Source organism: Mustela erminea, chromosome 19 (assembly GCF_009829155.1).
Source record: "Mustela erminea isolate mMusErm1 chromosome 19, mMusErm1.Pri, whole genome shotgun sequence".
In the NCBI taxonomy this organism is placed as follows: Eukaryota; Metazoa; Chordata; class Mammalia; order Carnivora; family Mustelidae; genus Mustela; species Mustela erminea.
In genome coordinates this window covers 31,428,828-31,445,030 of record NC_045632.1, presented here as the reverse complement: position 1 = coordinate 31,445,030, position 16,203 = coordinate 31,428,828, and the positions used below count along the sequence as shown (strand labels likewise).

General features: G+C 41.8%; 1 protein-coding gene across 3 annotated transcripts in view; it reads right to left on the bottom strand.

Annotated features, from left to right (window-relative positions):
- The window catches only part of FTO (FTO alpha-ketoglutarate dependent dioxygenase), a 377,970-nt gene that overhangs the window by 202,083 nt on the left and 159,684 nt on the right, over nt 1-16,203 (bottom strand). For all 3 annotated transcript variants that reach the window (XM_032324553.1, XM_032324552.1, XM_032324554.1), the window contains exons 5-6: nt 10,103-10,182; nt 4,569-4,712 (exon numbers count right to left, since the gene is read on the bottom strand). In XM_032324553.1, coding sequence (XP_032180444.1) covers nt 4,569-4,712; nt 10,103-10,182 — 224 coding nt within the window. The remainder of the gene's footprint in view (nt 1-4,568; nt 4,713-10,102; nt 10,183-16,203) is intronic.

Genomic DNA, 16,203 nt, shown 5'->3' with positions numbered 1-16,203 from the left:
AGTGGAGAGCTTTCACAGCTTAATGTTGGGTTGTCTGGCTTTGCTAAGGTAATCATGTTCCCTATATAGACAAACTATTATAATCTTTACCTGTTACCACAAAGAATTTTTGTGTTTATCCATATTGAACTTTCATGAGGCAAACAAAAGCAACTTGTGAAGATTTAACAATGGTGAAAATGACTCAAATAACTAACCCGAGAACACCCAGTCATATGAAAGGGTTTCAGTTTACATTAACTCAATGTTTGTTTGATATGTAGAACTGATTTCAGTTAAAGCTGTTTAAACAAAAAAAAAAAAAAAAGGAATGTAGACAATATTAAGACAATAGTTGCTGAACCTTATCTGTGGTATTAAGAGACAGCTGTTAACAGAAGTAAACTTGAGTGCTTTGAAGGGAAAGCGAATACAAGTGTAGTTCAACTTTTCTGAAGATACAGGTTTGACAACATTATTAAGAGACGAGTTATTTTTAAGAGACTTTGCATGAAGTGTGTTCACACTACAGGAACAGCCCATGAGCATGTCATCACACCCTATATCAGAGAGAGGTGAAAAGATTTTAAAAGGTCTTCCTATTTTGGGGCTGGCTATTTATTTTGATAGAGACAAAACATGTAAGGCTCGGCTACCATGGGGTCCCAGGAAAGAAAATCGATTATCCTACGTAACTAGTTACATTCAACCTATCAGCGTATACCCAAGTCTAGATTTTGGTAAATTAAAACTCAGAAGGAGGAGAGGGCATACCTAGAGAGTCTGCTATCAGCCAAGAAAGGAAAGACCCTGTCCATTTTAATAAATCTTGATTTCGTCTTCCTCCTCAGATGCCCAGCTGTTGTTTGAAGCAGACGGTGCCATGAGGAAGAATAAGGGCTCCGTTACCAAGGGGGGGAGGGGTCATCGCCTGTAAGTAAGGATCATTACGTAGCAACCACAAAGAGTTTTGGGGTGAGGATCAGTGAGCTAATAGTGAACAGCCTACTATATGCCAGCACTTGCTAGATGCTAGGAAAGCAAACTGAGCGAGGCCATGAGGCCTAGAACTTGTCCCCAAGGATGTCACAATCTGATAAGATTTTCTTAGCAGGAAAAGTTTTAACATCCATGTCAATTCTTGCCCACCCCCCTCCCACCGAGGCCAGTCGGCAAAGTTCAACACTGAGGACTTGCTCCCAGCAGAGGTTTATTCATGAGCTGAAGTACTGCCCAGGAGATGACAATCTTTCTGGGCAGCATATCCACTGGCATGCATTTTATTTAACTCTAGAACCTGACTTTTTTGTCTCAGTGTCGTGGGCAAAAAACACAGCAGGATTTGAAGCAAATATCACCCTCAACCATGTCCCCCACTGCCAAAAGAAGCCGTTGGCTGCTTTCATAAAAGTAATAAGGAAGCAAAAAAGATTTCCAGCCCCTTGATTTGGAGTTTGAGTTACAAAATAATAATTAATAATAATAATAATAACAACCACCACCAAGCCAAAGAAGTTATTTTTTTTCCCTAAACTGTGGGGCTCAGAAAGGAAAAGATAAAGTTCTACGCATGACAGGAGTAGGGTCTCCATCCCTTCTCCAGGGTCCGGCGCCCCCGGGAAGCTCATAACTATCAGATCAGAAATAAGAGACAGCCATCAGGAGGGCTGTGGCTGACTTGAGACCAAGGACATGCCACGGGGGATGCAGACCCCCAAAGATGCGAACCTCGGGGAGACAACACACAGGAACCCTCTCGAGATTCTCTCGGAGTTCATGATGCTCACGAACCAAACTCCCAGATTTTGGACACGCTGTTAAAGGAAATTCACTGCGATTCAATCTTTTGGGTCAATGCAACACAAAGGTAAGCAATGCCCCCAGGTATTTATTTACCCAAAGCCTATCAACAGTCTGGAGGCCTTGCAGGTTCCTGAAGGGCTGTCTGAATCATCAGAGAAATATGAACATAGGTCCACAGTGTCAGCTTCATAACCAACTCGGAAAACCATTTCTTAAAACCCTCGTAACTAACCTGTACCTGGAACAGTCTAAAAGATCAGTCAAGAAACATTTTTCTGGGCACCTAGGTGGCTCAGTGGGTTAAGCCTCTGCCTTCGGCTCAGGTCATGATCTCAGGGTCCTGGGATCGAGCCCCACATTAGGCTCTCTGCTCAGAAGGAAGCCTGCTTCCGTCTCTCTCTCTCTGCCTGCCTCTCTGCCAACTTGTGATCTGTCTCTCTGTCAAATAATTAAATAAAATATTTTAAAAAACAAAGAAAAGAAAAGAAACATTTTTTTTCTCCTAAAAGATGATTAAGAAGAGTCTGAAGGGGAAGAAACCTGCCTACCCGAAACCTTGGGCATTCAGCAATAAAGTTCAGAATCATATTTCTGAGTTCCCAGATCACCACATATGGTAAATCATCTCCATTCTCTTACACGGAAGCAACTGTCACCTCCTTTTCTTCTGCCACGTTAGGGTGGGCTTCTCGTGTGGCCCCAGCTCAGCTCACGCAGTTCCCTCATGAGAGGTGTGAACAGGTCCACTGGGGTTCTTGTCTCACTGTCATCATAAGTTATCTCATTGAGAAAGACGCGAGACCAGGGAGAGATGCTACTGTCCAGTGTACAAAGAGCCACACTTCAAAGGCCCTTTCAAAGTGACTTTAAAAAGACGCAGGTCTGACCAGACCGAATTATTTTTAAGGAGGAAAAAATATGAATATTTAAAAACATGCAGGAAGATCCTGCTTCCAACTGGACAAAAGAATCTTTGCTAAGCATCTTAAATGAGGAAAAAATAACTGAGGGTATTCAGTTCTATTCCTCCAAATTCCCAAATTGCTTGGTTAGAAACCATCTAAGGAAATACAAGCCACGTCTACACCCAGATAGCCTGAAAGCCAGCAGCACATAAAACCAAGGGCTTCGTCCTGTAAGTGGTGCATCGAAGGCACATGGCTTTTAAGAAAGAAGAAAGCAAACAATAAAGAACCCGAGGGAACTATTACAGACAAGTGTGCTATTGCTTTAGCCACGGGACATGGTGGAAAGTCGGCATGCCAGTGCTCCATCCCAGGCCAGGGTGTATGGCCAAAGACTAGTATCTTAATGATATGCCTTGACATATGGAATTCATTCTTGATGGCCTTGAAGAATCAAAGATCAGGGGGATTGGATAGGATGAGCATGCACGCTATTTAGATCCAAAATCTCTCTTTCCCTTCAACCCCAGACCAGTCTCAAGGGGCTAAGGTTTCTGATCTATCTCTATCCCACTTCGCTAACGTATACAATATCAAAAGCAGCCAGTCACTTTCTGAAGCTAATGGGTTCAGATGACAATATTCTGCTGGTAGATAAACAAGGTGATTGTTACAGACCACCCCCACCGGTTGATGTTAACAAAACAGTCAGTCACAGAAGACCAGAAGCACAGGGGCCAGAAGAGCCCACGTGAGTGTTAGAGAGAAACCCCATTCTGCGAGCCTGAATCCTAACATCACCAGGTTTGTAGAGCAGGAAAAGACTTGCATTTTAAGATCAGGATTTCTTTACTATAAATATGGAGAAAGATATAACTTTGCTCCCAAGTCTCATTCAGGGAGGTCAGCAGGCCCATAAACGCTTATCTTTCTTGAACTTCTAGCTATCAGCAATGTCTCTAGCAAGGACAGAGAGGAGAGAAAACGGGACACTCATCAGGCACAATGAAGGGAAGAAAGTCAGTCCTGAGTGCAGCAAGTAAGGCAGAATTCCTTTGACTTTGCTTCTGGAGATAATGCCAATGTTTCACAAAGTGTGGAGCAGTTCATAGGTTCCTAAATATCTCTTTAAAGACATTACATGATATTGTGGAAGCATACATCGTTTCTCCTCTGTTCCAAAGTCCTCAATAGCTCCCATTTCCCTCTGAGTAAACAGGAGAGTGGCTGTCCTGATAGGGATCTCCAAGGACTGATAGGATCTGCTGCTTTCCTGGTGGGATCCTGCCGGTCTGACAGGGCTGCAGAACTGCCCCTTATTCTGTAAACAGCAAGCAAGACACCAACACTTGCTCTTAGGCTCCACCCACGATTCCCATTGGGCTTTGGGGGAAGACCTCTTCATGAGTCTTGGGTTTCGGCCTGGCTTATGAGCAAGGCACTGAATTTCCTCCAGCTCAGCCTCCCATCTCAAGAAGGTCTGGCATAGTGAACACCTTTGGAAGATAGAGTTTCTCCTCCAGAACAAAGGGCAGGGATTGGAACAGCCTTGGAGGATAAAGACACTATCTTGCTTGAAGCAAAGGTCAGGCATGCTTCGTACCTATTATAAAAGATTCAGCTTCCCTTGTCTCAGGTTCCTCTCCTATAACACAAGCCCTACATGCACCCACGTTATGGGCCCACTTTGCATTGTCCTGCGGAGAGAGAGGCTTACAGAACTGGCACAAAAATGCAGAAGCTCGGGCTACTGCTGCCCTTATGAGTAATTACACGGCTCTTTGTCTCTCACGGAGGCATTTCCAGGCTCACACCCGTATAAAATTATGGCAGATCTACTCGTTAGCTCGCAAGCAGCTTCCTAGTTCTTGAAAGTCTCACCTCGTTGTGGATTTCTTCTCCTTGTTTCAGAACTGCAGGCTCAAAGGATTTCAAAGAAACATCACCACTGTCTGCCTCGATGCGGACATTCTGCAGAGCAAGCTGGCAGCGCTGTAAGATATAATCCAAGGTTCCGGCAGAGCACTGCGGAGACAGAACCAGCCATCAGGATCGTATACCAAATCCAAGTTTACGGTACAACACTTCTGGGAGGTGTTCACATTCGTCCTTTCCCCATACATTCACCTATGGCCCCCACAGCTCAGCCCACTTAAGAACTGCTTTAGCGGCCTGCGCCCTGGGCTCTGTGTGGCCAGCTTGGCCTCACTTGGGCCATGCTCCTTGCTGATTTTCTTTTAAATGTGGGCCTTATATCACCAGACCTTAGGATCACTGAGGCTAAAGCCATATACACACGTATAGGTAAATATACACACACACACACACGTATACACATACCCACACACCATTTTATTACGTATTTTTTCCTACAGATACAGCGGCATCTAGAACCAAGTCCTAAATGTAAAAAAAAAAAAAAAAAAAAAAAAAAACTTCATAAGTAGTTTTTGGATGAGTAACTAATGAACCAAGAAGTCAAAGACACTGACTTTGTTATAAGTGCCCTGAACCTAACAATGGGAAAGGAAGGTGATCAGTTCAACAGTCCACAAAATGGCACAGTAACAGCGGGGGGGAAAAAAAAAAATTGAAGTTATAAACACAGGGCAAAGGACTCATTTTCCTCTTCTGCAAAAATCCAAGCAGCTGCAGTCCTTGGTGGAGCAGGTTCTTCAAATAATGGAGAATATGGGGCTCATGCCCTCAAGGCCTGTTCAAAGGCATAACTTAGTACCTTGGTATTGGCAAGGGCACAGATAACTAGTTCATCCCTCTCTTTGTCTGTGGGAGCAAAACAGAGGTCGAACAGACAACTCCTCCTTTGAATGATATATGTCAGAAAAGAAAAGGCTGCAGACGGGGTGTGCACCTGTTGGTTTTGATGACAACATGATTTCCTAGAATGATAAAAAGCAAGCTGTAAATATCCTTTCGACCCAGGGAGGAAAATGTATCCCTAAAGTACTTCTATTTCGACATATATAATTTACACAGATTCCCTTAGAAATAACCTTGAAGGCTAATGCCCTGGTACAAAAATTCTTTCTATGGTCACCGCCATTTGATGCAACGTGTCATGGCTAAGCCTGGGAAAAACAAAGTTACGGGGCCGAATCCAGAAGCCTGACTGATACGTATTTTAATACGAAGATCTCCGAGTGCCGAGAGCACAGCAGGCAGCTCCAATTTGCTATGAAGAAGAGACAAAGAGTGGAGCTGAAACACCACTCACTCTCGTCCCAGAGCCGCTCCGGCAACCTCTTTTAAAATGATGTTCCATCTGAAACCATGCTCTACTCGTACCTTTACTCGCCCAAGTACTGGATGACCTACGTAAGAGGTTACTAATCACAATGCCATTTATTACAGAAGACTGGAAACAACCTAAATTTCCCACCGATAGGGGACTCATTAAATAAACTACAGCAGAACCATACTTGCAGCCACCTCCCCCCCACCCACCCCCAAAAAAAAAACAAACGGTGGGGGTGTGGAGGAGAGGGGTACTTTCTTTTCTGGGTGTTCAGAGTTCTATTTGTTGCACAGAACCCATAATAAGGCCTTTATTGAGACATAATTCACTTGTCATAAAATTCACATGATGAAAACATACACTTCATTGTTTATAGAATAGACACAGAGTTACGCAACCATCGCTACAGTTAATTTTAGAACATTTTGGTCACCTCCCTAAAACAAACGATATCCCTTAGCAGTCCCCTGCTGCCCCCTTTCTGTCAACCTTCCCAGCTTCAGACAACCACCGATCTATTTCCTGCGACCACAGGTCTGGCTATGCAGGACCCTTCTTAAAAATGAAATCATATGGGGCGCCTGGGTGGCTCAGTGGATTAAAGCCTCTGCCTTCAGCTCAGGTCATGATCCTGGGGTCCTGGGATCGAGCCCCACATTGGGCTCTCTGCTCGGTGGCGAGCCTGCTTCCCTTCCTTCCTCTCTCTCTGCCTGCCTCTCTGCCTACTTGTGATCTCTGTCTGTCAAATAAATAAATAAAATCTTAAAAAAAAAAACAAAAGAAATCATATAATTCTTTTGCGACTGGCTTCTTGCAGTGAGCCTGATAGTTCATGGTTCATCCATGGTGAAGCATGTATCAGTAATTCTCTCCCTTTTACTGCCAGATATTTGATTGTATGGATATACCACTTTCGCTTTTCCATTCATTATTATCCCATTTTCTGCCCTACTAGGAGTCAAGCTGCTGAGAACGTTTGTGTACGAGTTTTCATCTCTCAGGTACGGAATTGCTGGGTCATGAGGTAACTGTGTTTAAAATTCTGAGGAAAGGTCACAGTGTTTCCCAAAGGGGCTGAACCATTTTTATATTCCCTCTAGCAGTGCAGAAGGGTTCCAATTTCTGAAGCTTCTTCACCAATACTTGTTACTGAGATTCTCGCTAGAGCCCCTCTAGTGGGTGTGAAGTGGTAACTTCCTGTGGTTTTGCTTTGTGTTAACCTGATGACTAATGATGTTCAACATCTTTCTGTGTGTTTATTGGCCATTTGTGGATCTTCCTCGCAGATGACTATTCGGATCCTTTGCCATTTAAAACTACTGGATTATTTACCTTTTTAATTATTGGGTTGTAAGACTTATTTATGTACTCTAGACACAAGTATCTTGTGACGTAAGTGACGGGCAAATACTTTCTCACATTCTCCAAGTTCTCTTTTCACTTTCTTGATGGAACCTTTTGAAGCATAATAGATTTGTTTGTTTGTTTTTTAAGATTTATTACTTTTTTTCAAAGACTGATTTATTTGAGAGGGAAAAAGACAGAGAACAGTGGAGAGGGGCAGAGAGAGTCTTAAGCAGACTCAGTGCTGAGCTTGGAGCCCAAGGTGGAGCTTGATCTTACCACCCTGAGATCACCCTGAGCTGAAACCAAAATTCAGATGCTTAACCGAATGCCACCCAGGCGCCCTTATTTACCGTAGAGAAAGAAGGTGGGGGGAAAGGGAAAGAGAGAGACAATCTCCAGCAGACTCCATGCTGAGTGTAGAGCCTGGCTTAGGGCTCAGTCTCATGAGCCTGAGGTCATGACTTGGGCCAAAACCAAGAGCTGGACATCCAACCCAATACACCACCCAGGCGCCCCTGAAGCTAACAATTTTTGCCTCTGGTGTTTGGTGAAGTCCAGTTTACCTACTTGTCTTTAGTTGTCTGTGCTTTTGGTGTCGTATCTAAAAAAAAAAAAACCAAAAACACTGCCTCCTCCAAGGTCTGAATTACATGCCAATAAGGAGTTATCAGTAAGACTTACTAAAACAAAAGTGCAGAATGGTAAGTAGAGTAGGCTACCATTTGTATAAACAACGTTTTAGGGGCGCCTGGGTGGCTTACTTGGTTAAGCCTCTGCCTTCACCTCAGGTCCTGGTCTCAGGGCCCTGGAATCAAACCCTCTCTCTCTGCTTGCCTCTCCACCTACTTGTGATCTCTCTCTGTCAAATAAATAAATAAAATCTTTTAAAATAAAAAACCCATTTTTTAATTAAACACATATTTGCTTATATAGGTATCACATTATCTTGGAAAGGATAAGAAGAAGGTGATGATAATACTGGTTCCCTTTGGGGAGGAGGAACTCATCAGCTTTACGAGAAAGAGACTTCCAACTATTTATTCTTGGGTACTTTGTGAATTTTGAATCATTTGAGTAATTACCTGTTCAAAATATAATGGTATATAAAATTCACAAAATTTAAATTTTAAAAAGATAGGAGGAACAAAAGATTTCTTCTGTTCCAACCAGAAGGAAAAAAAAAATCCAATAAAAGTTGAGAGCTGTCAAATATAATCTAGTCACATGTAACCAAAAAACTAAATAGATTTCTTTTCTGATTAACTAAAATGAAATTCAGAACCTCACTTCCCTAAGACAATGTTTCTGACACATTTTGAGTGGACAGAAAATCACAAGTCATTGTGTGTGGCACAGGTAAGACATACCCCGTTAGTCCTGTACGAAGGAAAGGACATTTACAAAATAAGTGAGGGCTACAACACTGCATGGTTTTTTCATCTCTTCTCTTAAAGGAAATAATAATGTAACTTTCATGTTAGAAAAAATGTGTGTGTGTATATATATATATATATATATACACACACACAAATTTCTGAATATATATATATATACATATTTTCCCTCTTTTATTACTGACAACAATAATACATGAAATAAAAAATTTTAAGATAAAATCATAATCCTGTCACCTTACCTTATTTTAATTATTTTTATTGCACATGATTCTTTGTCCACACAGCTGTGATCAGAATGAACCCATCAGTGTCTATTCTGTTTTTCTCTGTACTTAAGTATTCAAGGTAAGTATTTTCGATGGCTGCTCACTGAGATGACACTCAGATAATTAACTAGTCATGCCCTAAAGAGGCACTAATGTTCTGACCAGCTCTTCACTATTCTTAGTCACTCCAGATAAGCATTTTCATATGTGTGCATGCATGTTTCCTTTGAATTGTTTCCTAGGTGTTAAATATAATAGTGTTATGAGATCAAAGATATTTTTATAGTACTTTCTGCACATCCCCACATAGCTTTCCGAACCATATACCAATTAGAAGACCTTCCAGAAATACATGAATGTATCTGCATCACTTCTGTCCAACTTCCCACCCGGGTCCCCCTGTGGCACAACGGAAAGTCAATCTACAAAGCAAAGCACAAATAACAAGCTTGGATACGAGGTCAACTTGTAGGCCTTCTCGTGACTATTCCCCTGCTCTCTAGAGCCACCCTTAATCGATCACACAGTACCCCAGGGTGACTACTAAGAGTTTTTCCCACCTCCCAGGTTTCCATTCTGAACTGGTCTAATCAGCTGACTATCCAGCCATTCCAAGTGGTGGCAGAATTTAGCAATAAAGTCTGGGTTATGAACCCAACTGGAGAGCTCAGAAATTCCTGGGCACTGCTCTTAACTCTCTCCTTAATTTACATTCACATGCCCAGAAGCCTGACCCAAAAGTTAAGGGAAATGTAAATTCTCAACCATTGGAGCCTGGTCACAGCTAACCCATGCACAAGCACACAAACCCTCCCCTTTCCTTCTGGCCATCTTCTGTCCTTGACCTTGACAGACACAAACCCCTTAGAAAATCTCTAACTAGCAACACCTGCCAATAGCATTTTACCTTCTCCAAGAAACAGAACCACAAAGAAGCAAAATATACTAATCCCACGCTGTGAACACACTTTTTAAAACTGTATCCCACACAACTCCTTGCTAAAAAAGCAAGTAAATAAAGGCTAACATCAAGTTTGATGGAAGCAATTTTCCTATCAAATACTCTTCCAAAACTCCATGCAAAATTGCTCATTCAACCACTGCTGTCACATTCAATTAAGTTTGAATCACATTTTTATTTACACTTACCTCTGCCACTCGGTGGGTGGAACTAAACCGAGGTGGTAAACCAGCCAAAACACAGTGTTGGTGGGTGGCATTGAGATCATCTGTAGGAAAAATACAAAAATTTAAAAAATAAAATAAAATAAGCCACACACACATTTATTAGTCACTATACACTATTCAACAAAAATACAGACTAAACAGTAAGTCCATCCATCAAGGACAATAATAATCAGGGAATTAACACCTACATTGTACTCTTTAAACCACTCTCTATAACTAGGATAACTCTGTATGTATATAAATATAAATACATAAATGCAAATATGTTATATAAATATAAATATATACATATACATACATATATACGTGTGTGTGTGTGTGTGTGTGTGTATATATATATATATATATATATATATATATATATACCATGACACTTCCAAGAGTAAAAGGTAATTTTAATTATTTCAAGACAACAGGTGTAAACCAGGACTGTCTCTAGCAAACAGGATAGATACATGGTTTCCCTACTTATGTGTGGTCTTATGATGCCCACTCACCACTAAGTTTACTGTTTATGAACTTCTCTTTCTCATGATACATCAAATTCTACCCATGCGTTTAGATAATAAGCCAAAAATTTTTTATACTATTTGGGGTGGAACAGCTTTCATCTGAAAATCTGTCTCTTTCTCTCCCCAATCAAAGTATCAATTTTGCCCTAACAACTTTTCCAGGCAAAAAACCAACCAACTCAGCAGTTGCAAAATTTTGGCTCTCAAGACAGAATTCAAGCCTGTGGATTCACAGCCCAAGAATGGAGTAGGTGGTGAATTCATCAGCTGAAGAATAAGCCTAAAACCACACGCAGTGGAAGAAAAACCGATGGCCAAGTTGTTGCGTATTCTAAGAAATGATGCCACATGTCAGGCAAAATCCCTACCACCTCTGCCTAGGACATTGCTTTCTCTGCTACAAAGAAGAGAATAGAACGGTACTATTCCCCAGCACTGGGTGATTTCCTACGTAGGCAACAGAGACTTCTTACCAAGATACCAACATTCGTAATGATTTCAACTAAAAGGCCAAACCACCACACCCCTTACAGGGCAGCAAAATGAACTTCTGAACAAAATAATGGAAATGCAAAACATCAACGGAAGGTCTCCTGCTTCTGGACATTCCAAGTACCAGTGACAAGCTTTGCCCTTCTACCTTAAACAACTCTAAACACGGACCAAAAAATACAAAACAAATGTTTCTGACACTGGAAAAGAGAGCAAGAGAAAATCCCAAAGATGGAGAAACAAAATAGGTGAGGCTAAAATTGCCCTAGCTTACTCCCTGCAACAGTTGCAAAGCCAGAGTGGTGGTGGGGGGAGGGAGAGTCAAAGAGAACCTAGAATTTTCAGTTTTCCATCTCGTTGAATTGTGAAGACAGAGACGGGAGTTTAGGAAAACCAGACAACAAGGATCTGTAAAACAGAATACTGGAATAAGAGAACCTGTACAGACAGAAAATAAGCAGACATGTGCAGAAGGGTTCCTTCCAAGACTTTGGCTGAGCACTGACTTCTGCAGGTGTGAATGGAAACTTCCCAAGGGCAGGAAAAGAAGCGCCAGCAAATCACAGGCTGAACAAATCTCTGAGTGCACACAGGGCTGGGGATATTTTGTGTTCTCAGCGGTGAGAATGGCTCCTACCACATAAGCTAATGGATAGAGTCCTTGGAAAAGCATCATCTTAGCAGTAGAACTAAATTAGTTCTACATCAAAGGCTGCCCTAGATCCACTTAATAGCTTAAAAGCAAGCCTCCAAAGTATCCGAGTTATTCCAGATAATTTAACTAGTCATTAGAGCAAAGCCCAACATTATTTAAAAGAATTTAACAAAATCAGATACCCAAAAAATAAATTCACAATATCCAGCAGCCACTTGAGAAGTAAGCGAGAAGAGGGGTGCCTGGCTGGCTCAGTTGGTAGAGCTTAGGATTCCTGATCTCAGGGTTGTAAGTTTGAGCTCCATGCTGGGTACAGAGATTACTTAAAAAATAAAATCTTGTGGTAGTACCTGGGTGGTTCAGTTGGTTAAGCATCCAACTCTTAGTTTTGGCTAGGTCATGATCATAGGATCAAACCCCACATCGAGCTCCATACTCAGTGGGGAGTCTGCTTCTCTCCCTCCCCTTCTGAACCTCCCCATCTCGTGCTTTCTTTCTCCCTCCTACTTTCTGAAAGATAAATCTTAAAAAAAAAAAAAAAAATCTGGAGCACCTGGGTGGCTTAGTCACTTAATCAAGTGCTTCAGCTCAGGCCATGATCCCAGGGTCCTGGGATCGAGTCCCAGGTCCAACTCCCTGCTTGGTGGGGAGACTGCTTCTCCCTCTCCTCCCTACTTGTGCTCTCTATTGCTCTCTCTCTCAAATAAAGAAATATAATCTTTAAAAAAAATGAAAAATAAATTAAAAACTAAAATCTTATTAAAAAAGAAATGGAGAAATGAAAGATATATATGACACATATGATAAATGACACATATGTATATATAAGATGTATATATATCTTTCTGTTCTTTCACATATACATATCTTCCGTACATATAAATAAATAAAATGAAGATTCTAAAGATGAAAAATGTATCTGAAATTTAAAAATCCCACTGAATGAGATTAATAGCACTTTAGACATTGCAGGAAAAAAAAAATCAGTGAACTAGAATACACAGAAAAAGAAACTACCCAAAAATGAAGCACACAGAAAAAAAAAAAGACTACTAATAAATTAAACAGCACCAATGACCTGTAAGATACTACTGATTAGTGTAACATAAATATAATTTGGTTCTCAGAAGAGGAAGAATGGCACATAAGAGGGAATCTAGATGACTTTGGGCATGGTGACGACTCCTTGGTTACAACACCCAGGAAAGAAATAACTGGTAAACCGTACTTCAGAAAAATTAAAAACTGTTCTGTAGAAGACACTGTCATGAGAATAAGAAGACAAGCTGCAAGCTGGGATAAAATATTTGCAAAAGACATGTTCAATAAGGGACTGTAATTCAAAATACAAAGAACTCTTAAAAACTCAACAACAGGGGCCCCTGGGTGGCTCAGTGGGTTAAGCCTCTGCCTTCGGACTAAGGTCTCAGGGTCCTGGGATCCAGCCCCGCATAGCATCAGGCTCTCTGCTCAGCAGCGAGCATGCTTCCCCCTCCCCCTCTCTGCCTGCCTCTCTGCCTACTTGTGATCTCTCATAATTAATTAATTAACTAATTAATTAATTAAAAAAAAAACTTTACGGAAGAAATGGCCAGAAGATCTGAACAGACACCTCACCAATGTACAGACTGCAAATAAGAATATGAAAAGACACTCATTATCATTTGCCACGGAACTGCGAATTAAAACAAGATACTACTACCCACCAATTAGAATGACCAAAATCCACTGATAACTGATAAAACCAAAAGCTGACAACAATAATGGAACAAGAGAACATGCATTTGTTTGCTGGTAGGAATGCAAAATGATACAGCTGTTTTGGAAAGCCACTTGGTCTGGTGATTTCTCATAAAACTAAACATACCCTCAGGGTAAGAGTGAGCAATCGGCCTCTTTGATATTCACCCCAGTGAACTGAAAACTACATCCACTCAAACACCTGTGAACAAATTTTATAGCAGCTTTATGAACAACTACCAAAACTTGAAAGGAACCAAAATGTCTGTCAGTAGGTAGATAAGTCAACTGTGGCCCACTCAGACAACAGGATAATATTCAGCACTAAAAAGAAATGAGCTATCAAGTCATGAAGAGAAATGAGGAAACTTAAATACATATTAATAAGTGAAAGAAGCCAGTCAGAAAAGCCTATATGTTCTAAGATTTCAATCATAGGATATTCTGGAAATGACTAAACTACAGAGAAAGTAAAAAGTTGCCAGGAGTTGGGTGTGGGGGAGGGCACGAACAGGAGGATTACAGAGGATTTTTAGGGCAGTAAAACTATCCTGTAGGATACTATAATGGCAGATATAGGTCATAATACATTTTTTAAATCCATAAAACATATCCATAAAATATATAACACCAAGAGTGGACTCTAATGTAAAATATGGATTCGGGTGATAACGACGTGTCAATGCAGATTAATCAATTGTAACAAATGTACCACACTCGTGCAGGATGTCAGTAGTGGGAAAGGCTGTGTATGCACGGGGACAGAGGTATAGGGCAACTCTCTCTGCTTTCTGCTCAACTTTGCTAGGAGCTGTTTTAAACTGCTCTAAAAAATAAACTCTCTATATTTTTTAATTATCAACTGAAAAGTCTTTGGAAGACTCCACAGCTCTTGGGACGCATGGGTGGCTCAGTCAGTTAAGCAGCCCCCTTCAGCTCAGATCATGATCCCAGGTCCCGGGATCGAGTCCCAAATCAGGCTCCTTGCTCCACAGGGAAATCTGCTTCCCCCTCTGCCTGCCACTTCCCCTGCTTGTGCGCTCGCTCTCTTTCTCTCTCTGACAAATAAATAAAAATCTTAAAAAAAAAAAAAAAGAATCCAGGGCACCTGGGTGGCTCAGTGCATTAAAGCCTCTGCCTTTGGCTCAGGTCATGATCCCAGGGTCCTGGGATCGAGCCCCACATCAGTCTCTCTGCTCACCAGGGAGCCTGCTTTCTCCTCTCTCTCTCTGCCTGCCTCTCTGCCTCCTTGTGATCTCTGTCTGTCAAATAAATAAATAAAATCTTAAAAAAAAAAAAAAGACTCCATAGCTCACACTCTTGAGACCAATATACAAGTACGTAACTTCACAGTTCCTCTCCCAGGGGGTTCTCATAGCAGAAGAAAACACTTATTTGCATCATGTAATTTAAAATCTGGATGAGCAACTACTCCGTGTCAAGCACTATTCTGGGCACAGAGAACAAAACGAAGTCTCTGCTCTCACGGAGGTGACATTATGATGGAGAAGATACAGAATCAGTAAATAAACAAGAAATTCAGATGTGAGTTGCTACGGAGAAAACCAAGAATAGTTTCAGAAGCGTAAGAGTTAGAGGTGGGGGGGGTAGGGGGGGAAGGGAGTAACGCGTATAGGGAACCGTCGCTGGGGAGAGTTAAGCTGGCTGAGATCTAAACAATGCGGATCCTGGCAATATCAGTGTCTGGTATGACAGGACTAGAAGCCGAGGAAGAGTTGGGGCCGAGGCACCGTAGTGGGAATGAGCTTGTCGTACTTAAGACTGCGGCATGGTGCTCGCGGTGGAGAGGGGAAGTGGAACAGATGGAGGAGGCCTCCGTTGGTCATGGTCAGAATTGGGGGCTTAAGTCTAGATACAATGGGAAACCATCAGAAAATGTTAAGCAGGGGGAAAGAAACGTGATCCAGGTGTGAGTAAGACCTCCCTGGCACTTTTCTGCCAGATCCAGAATGTTTTAGACAAAAACAATAAGACCTGCTAATGGACTGGGTAAGTGGAGCAGGGGACAGAACGAAATTAAGAGGAACTGGGGGGGGGGGGGTTGGTTTCGCAGAGAAACTGGATTGAGGATGATTACATCACAAAACATTAGGTTGTTGTATAAAGGGTACCACGAAATACAGTGAAAGGTGAGGATGGCGACATCAGGGACAAACGTGGAATTTTATTTTTTTTTAAGACTTTTTTTTTTTTTTTAAGATTATTTATTTATTTATTTGACAGAGAGAGATGACAAGTAGGCAGAGAGGCAGGCAGAGAGAGAGGGAGGGAAGCAGGCTCCCTGCTGAGGAGAGAGCCCGATGCGGGACTCGATCCCAGGACCCTGAGATCATGACCTGAGCCGAAGGCAGCGGCTTAACCCACTGAGCCAGCCAGGCGCCCCAAACGTGGAATTTTAAATGCGAAGGAAAAGACAAGAAAGGAATGGAGCATCGAAGGTGGTCCAGTTTGGGCGGACGGGCTCAGAAGCGTGGCTTCAAATCTGACGAAGAAGGCTGAATGACCAGTTTCCCCTTCACAGGTTGCCCCATTCTGAGGCCTCTGGTTAAGGACACACCTGAGAATTTCTGATTAACCTGGACTGTTTTACCTGAAGGGAGTTTCAGAATAAAAAGAACAAAACACAACAAAAAGCAGAGGTT